The sequence below is a fragment of the Branchiostoma floridae genome, chromosome 9 (assembly GCF_000003815.2).
Source record: "Branchiostoma floridae strain S238N-H82 chromosome 9, Bfl_VNyyK, whole genome shotgun sequence".
NCBI classification, from domain to species: domain Eukaryota; kingdom Metazoa; phylum Chordata; class Leptocardii; order Amphioxiformes; family Branchiostomatidae; genus Branchiostoma; species Branchiostoma floridae.
This window is the reverse complement of record NC_049987.1, coordinates 13,436,820-13,443,965: the sequence shown is the minus strand read 5'-3', so window position 1 is coordinate 13,443,965 and position 7,146 is coordinate 13,436,820. Positions and strand designations below refer to the sequence as shown.

The 7,146-nt window shown below is 41.2% G+C and overlaps 1 protein-coding gene across 1 annotated transcript in view; it reads right to left on the bottom strand.

Annotated features, from left to right (window-relative positions):
* LOC118422614 (chromatin assembly factor 1 subunit B-like) overlaps positions 1-4,458 on the bottom strand; it is a gene marked incomplete in the record, with an annotated part of 55,032 nt that extends 50,574 nt beyond the window's left edge. The window contains 2 exon segments of the mRNA XM_035830262.1: positions 1,241-1,373; positions 4,318-4,458. Of these exon segments, the coding sequence (XP_035686155.1) occupies positions 1,241-1,363 (123 nt within the window).
* Positions 4,459-7,146: the final 2,688 nt, after the last annotated feature.

Sequence of the window (7,146 nt, the reverse complement as noted above, 5' to 3'; positions counted from 1 at the left end):
AAAGAAGTCTGCAGTATTTCCACTGGGTAATATAACCCTGGTATAAACATCACCTAACCCCAAACGTACAGCTGAGATCGTAACTTGTTGAATTTATAAGCAGAAGATGCATGCCTTGCATGATAGAGGTTATTAAGCTACAGCATTGTTCCTGGAGACATCTACATGTAATAACATGCATATCATCAAAATAATTGACTTGGAAGAGCATAGACATGTATACCAATCAATGTACAACTGGCAACTGCCCAAATCAAACAAACTATGTAAGATGGACAAACAAGTATATACAGCAGGGGAAAAATATGAGAAATAATCATTGAACAACTTTCTTACTTTTAAATATTCATTCTGATAATTGACAAATCAATATGGAAGACAAGAAGGAAACATTTTTAAACTGATGACATAATATCTAAAGATTTCAAAAGTTTAAAAATTCTAACCTTTAATTTAGAAACATCAGAATCAGACGGACAGTCAATACCCGTGATATGATGTTGTTCAGAACTTCAGATACAATGCAGATATGTATATTGTAAATGTATGAACTGTATGTCTTTAAAAAATCTTCTGATAGGTTTGAAGCACCTCCTGTTGACCCAAATTATTACTGCATTTAGATTTCAGAAAAAGATTATCAGATCTCAAAATGTAAAATATCCTTCACCATTTGTGCATAATATTCCAATTTGAAATGAAATGTATAATTTGCTTTAATGGTTAATTCCAACAAACAAATAAAGAAACAAATTTTGAAAACATATTGTATATTTTTTAAGATGTCTTGTGATTTGATACTCTGGGTCAATCAAGTGTTCTCTTGACTTGTAAAAACAGTGCTATGGTATTGAAATACATGTAATAGGCCAAATCCACATTATAGTACAGGTAAATACATAACATAGGACAGGGATATCATATCCATTTGTAAGTATAATAATTTCAGGATAATGGTGAAAACATTGTACCATGCACTCTTTGTTCAAAACCTATAATCCCATGGTCACATTGTCGTATTGAAGTCACCTGATTGGCACCAAATGGCAGCTCGCTCAAGACCCTTGCGACAATCGTATTGACTGAGGTTACCTGAGTGGCGATGAATGGCAGCTCGCTCCAGACCCTTGTGATTTAGCCCTGCCTAATATAAGCTCCTCGCAATTCAGCCCCTGGCTGCAAAGAGAGAGTAGTCGGCCCACCCAATAACCAATAACAGACACAGAAAAAAGTCACCTACCCTAATGGCCTTGTCCACCCCCGCGGAGGCGAGCTTGTGGACTGTGCCGTTACGGTACTGGAAGTCGAGGCTGTATATGGGGTCTCTGTTGTGCCAGGCAATCTCAGGAGTGTGCACCTTCATGTTGGGGGAGCTGTGCCACGGAAGGTTCAAGATTGATGGTATGTTACTAGACTCTACCAGGCTTCGTGGATCGGTGGTCTAATTGTAGAAATTGGACAAATAGAATCTATAGTACGCCAGGGGAGTTAGCCGGCCAGAAGAGTACGTTTCCTCACCACGAAGACTGTGCGGGGTCGCTATGTTCTTTGAAGTCCACTAATCGCTATCTAATAGGTGCGAAGTAGTTTATTGCTTTCTGACTCGCCCGTGACGGGTGTTGACAGCAGCGGCCGGGACTTCTCACGGGGGCCTGCAAAACATTTTATTTTCAAGCCATCCCGTCCTGCATCAAACGTTTGTTATCGTCATAAGCCCTCGGGTCGGCCATTGCATCCCAAAATGAGTCCTTTTTGCCTCCAAACTTCACCAAAAAGGTACAGCTTGGTGACACTCAACAGGGAAAAAATGCGATCTCTTTTCGCGACCGATTGCTGCAGACTGACCGCACAGGAATTTACCCTATAGCATAAACTGTTATCATGTTACATTTCATCGCAAAATTAACCTCACTATAGCCTACATTGTTTCAAAAGCATTTATATTTAAGCAAAAAAAGCCGTCCAAAACATCATTTTTGCCGCGTTTTGTTGTCGATCCCAGTTTGACCTTGTCCCAAACCAAGCTGTTTCCCACTGGGCGCTGGCCGATTTATGACTTAAATTATCTCCAGCGCTGAGCTACTTCCTTTGTACAAATAACGGGGGGATTAATTCTATGTCGTTTGTTCTTAGCGACCCCGCACAGGCTTCGTGGTGAGGATAATGATTCTACCGATCCACGGAGCCTGGTAGAGGCTAGTATGTTACAGCTATGACATTTCAATACATGTTATTGTACAACTCTGTAATGTATGAGGGTCTGCATGGGGGGTCCCGACAACGATTTACGCTAAATTCAGAAGAACCCCCTTCGTATTACGCTAAATCAAGGAAGGCAATTACGCTAAATTTGGTCGCCTCGCTACGAATTACGTAGATAAGATGATTTTCCCTACGAATTATGGGAAATAAAATAGGCTGCCTACGCCTTATGTAAAAGAGCATGCAGACCCTCATGTATGTTCTTGTTGTTCTTCCAATAATCTCCATCTGCCGAGAAATCAGCAATTACTGACATCTTTGGCTGACATGAGATAGGGGTTTGTCAGGCCTCCATCCGGAGGTTTGCGGGGTATCAAGAATAATTTGCAAATCAAAGAGAAGCAGCACTTCTTGACCTGCTTTTGGTGGCCTTATGTTATGCTGATGGGGCAAATATGTTGTGAATCTTGACTGCAAGGCGGCAATAGAAAATGTCATCACCACTCACCAAATAGATGCCTATAACGATCTAGTTAACAACATAAGACAGAAACTGCATGAAATGAAGCAGAAGAGGGTCAACATTCAAATTGAATGGTGCCCAGGGCACATGGGAGTAGCAGGCAATGAGCTAGCCGACGAACAAGCCAAACTTGCAGCTGAAGAGGCCAGAAACAGCAACATGAATACAGTGTGGACAAGACAACAAGCCCTCAAACACATAGAAAAACAAGCAGAAGAAAGATGGAAAAGAAGAAGTGAGCTACATGCCACCAGCAAACACATGCAGAAGATAAATGTACAAATGAAGAAAAAGTGCAAAGTACTGGGACTGAGGTCAACCCAAATTGCAATAAACCAGCTGGTGAGTGGGCACACCTCACTCAACGCCTACAGAAACTGGATAGACGACACAGAGTCACCCAACTGTGAAGCATGTGGGGAGAGAGAAAGCACAGAGCACTTCCTGTACTACTGCCCAAGGTATGAGAGCAGCAGACACAGAATGTATAACGAGGTGGACAACATATACCAAGAAGAAGGGATGAGAGAAGATCTGGGAGAAGAAACAAACAAGAAGATGTACAAGGCATTCTCAAAGTATATAGAAGACACAGGGAGATTTGCCGGGGAGGACTAATAGGTTACCAACTTACTAGTATACACGAATGTGCAAAGCACCAGAGTTCAAGCACCAAGGAGTAACAATCACATGAGAAGCACCCAGAGGGAAATTGGTACCTGGAGTCCACGTCTAGCGAAGAAATAGACGTAGAGCAAGGACAACAACAACAACAACGAATCTTCATATCACGAATACCTCATGTGACATGACAAGTAGTATGTGAGACAAGTTGTGAAACTGTTGCAAAGATACTCGTAGCGTTACTAGTTGATAGCCTTCATAACAATATAATTTTTTGCCGCACCGGCTATGAGACGGGAGAAGTGGGTGCATGGATCGGTCAATTTAAGCAAATAGCCCTTCTATAGGTGCTATTGCGTAATCGAGCCAGCGTGGCGGAGTGGTCTACAACATGGCACCTATCTTAGTTGGCTTCTCCAGCCGTAGATCGTAGGTTCGAACACCACTTGCTAATTTTTTTTTTCTTTGTTAGACAAATCTCATGTAGTGTTTTTTTAATAGAAGAAAGACCATTTCAGTAATTTGATGTTTAAAAACTCTTTTTTCGTGTGATTTTGTTTAACATCCAGGCTTTTTCCAAAATACGCACCGGCCAGCTTTTTTCAGAAGCTTTCTTGTTTGGAAAATGTCAAATGAAAGGCTAACACTCACATTTTTTACATCCCATTTTAACCATGGCATATGTCCCACACACATCAAGAACACGTGATATCGAATTCATTTTCTCAAAACACAGGTGAAATAGATCCAAAAGAAGTACAACAACCTGAGTGTAGAAATCGCTAGAATCCTAGAATATTTTTCCAGTCAGAAATTCCGAAGTGTTTGCATGGCCAGGGGGGAGGGGGGCAAGGGAAATCGTATCACGGTGAAACTGACGGTTACAGAAGCGATATTTTCAGACACTCGTTTAAGTTTGGATGAGGGTGATATCAAGACGGTAACAGATTCAAAAGTAGGCTAAATACCTTTCGATCTGAAGCTGGAATCCTGCAGAAATCGGCTTTGTTTTCGTTCCGACGTCTTTCTTCCTAGGAAATTTCCCGCGGTTTTGAATGACGCAAGCGCCTTGGTGGGATCCAGCAGCCTTTGCGCTGTCGTAATACTGCAGTACTGATACTTTTCGCTAAACGTCGCTGCTACACGGTTAAAACATGCGGAACATTCCATCTGGGTAAGGAGCGCTCCCGGTGCCAGCCATATGGGGAGGACAGGCCGGGGAGAGTAGGCCGGGGAGAGGGGGCCAGACTGTACCATTGTACCTGTAGGGGAGAAAGTACAGCATTATTGCAATCACTTCTATGTCCTCTCAAACACATTTCTGGCTAGCTATGGCCCGTTTTGGAAGCTAGAATATGACATTTCTTGGATTACCACATACTTATGCTATGGCAAAGTCGGGACTCTTAGTTAAACAAAAAACAACAAAATTATATAAACCTCTAACAGCGACACCTACCGGAGTGAGTGTCCTTTCTTACTGCCTTGCAAAATCCTACATTTTTACCGAACTAAAAGCCTCATCGACATTAAACTAAACATAGAAGTTTGTCAAAACTCATTTCAAGTGTACTAAAATGTCAACGCGTCGTACTTCAAGTGACAAATTTAACAGACAGCAAGGCGTAATAACGTCAGAGTGCCATAAAGTTGACATATGCGGTCATATGGAAGCCAGAGCGGGTTTCAACCATTTTAATCGCATTAATAGCTTCATCGACAATAAACTAAACATACAACTTCAACCAAACTCTTTTCAATTACACCGGTGTGTCTACGCTACGTAGTCAAAGTGACAAATTTAACAGACATCAATGCGTAATGACGTCAGGGTACAATAAAGTTGACATATGCGGTCAGAAGGACGTCAGGCCGGGTTTTCCATGCTATTGACCTAATTGAAAATTCATATACAATACACTAAACATACAACTTCAACCAACCCCCTTCTGTTTACACCGGAGTGTCTCCGCTACGTATTACTAGTCTCAAATTTAACAGACATCGAGGCGTAATGACGTCAGAGTGCCATAAAATTGACATATGCGGTCAGAAGAAAGTCAGGGCGGGTTTTCCACTGTTTTGACCTAATTCAAAAATTCATAGACAATAAACTAAACATAAAACTTCGACCAAACTCTTTTGAAGTACACCAGCGTGTCTACGCCACGTACTCAATGTGACAAATTTAACAGACATCAATGCGTAATGACGTCGGGGTAGCATAAAGTTGACAAGGAAATCAGCCCGGGTTTTCCACTGTTTTGACCTAATTGAAAGGGTCATTGACAATAAAGTAAACATACAACTTCGACCAAACTCTTTCCATTTACACCGGTGTGTTGACGCTACGTACTCAAAGTGACAAATTTAACAGACATCAATGCGTAATGACGTCAGGGTACCATAAAGTTGACAAGGAAATCATGGCGGGTTTTCCACTGTTTTGACCTAATTGAAAGGGTCATTGACAATAAAGTAAACATACAACTTCGACCAAACTCTTTCCATTTACACCGGTGTGTTGACGCTACGTACTCAACATGACAAATTTAACAGACATTAATGCGTAATGACGTCAAGGTACCATAAAGTTGACAAGGAAATCATGGCGGGTTTTCCACTGTTTTGACCTAATTGAAAGGGTCATTGACAATAAAGTAAACATACAACTTCGACCAAACTCTTTCCATTTACACCGGGGTGTCTACGCTACATACTCAAAGTGACAAATATAACAGACATCAATACGTGATGACGTCAGGGTACCATAAAGTTGACATATGCGCTCAGAAGGAAGTCAGGGCGGCTTTTCCACTGTTTTGACCTAGTTCATAAAGCCATAGACAATAAACTAAACATACAACTTCGACCAAACTCTTTTTCATCACACCGGTGTGTCTACGCTACGTACTCAAAGTGACAAATTTAACAGACATCAATACGTAATGACGTCAGGGTATCATAAAGTTGACATATGCGCTCATAAGGAAGTCAGGGCGGCTTTTCCACTGTTTTGACCTAGTTCATAAAGCCATAGACAATAAACTAAACATACAACTTCGACCAAACTCTTTTTCATTGCACCGGTGTGTCTACGCTACGTACTCAAAGTGACAAATTTAACAGACATTAATGCGTAATGACGTCAGGGTACCATAAAGTTGACAAGGAAATCATGGCGGGTTTTCCACTGTTTTGACCTAATTGAAAGGGTCATTGACAATTAAGTAAACATACAACTTCGACCAAACTCTTTCCATTTACACCGGTGTGTTGACGCTACGTACTTAAAGTGACAAATTTAACAGACATTAATGCGTAATGACGTCAGGGTACCATAAAGTTGACAAGGAAATCATGGCGGGTTTTCCACTGTTTTGACCTAATTGAAAGGGTCATTGACAATAAAGTAAACATACAACTTCGACCAAACTCTTTCCATTTACACCGGTGTGTTGACGCTACGTACTCAAAGTGACAAATTTAACAGACATCAATGCGTAATGACGCCAGGGTACCATAAAGTTGACATATGCGCTCAGAAGGAAGTCGGGGCGGCTTTTCCACTGTTTTGACCTAGTTCATAAAGCCATAGACAATAAACTTAACATACAACTTCGACCAAACTCTTTTTCATTACACTGGTGTGTCTACGCTACGTACTTAAAGTGACATATTTAACAGACATCAATACGTAATGACGTCAGGGTATCATAAAGTTGACATATACGCTCAGAAGGAAGTCAGGGCGGCTTTTCCACTGTTTTGACCTAGTTCAAAAGCCAAGACAAAAA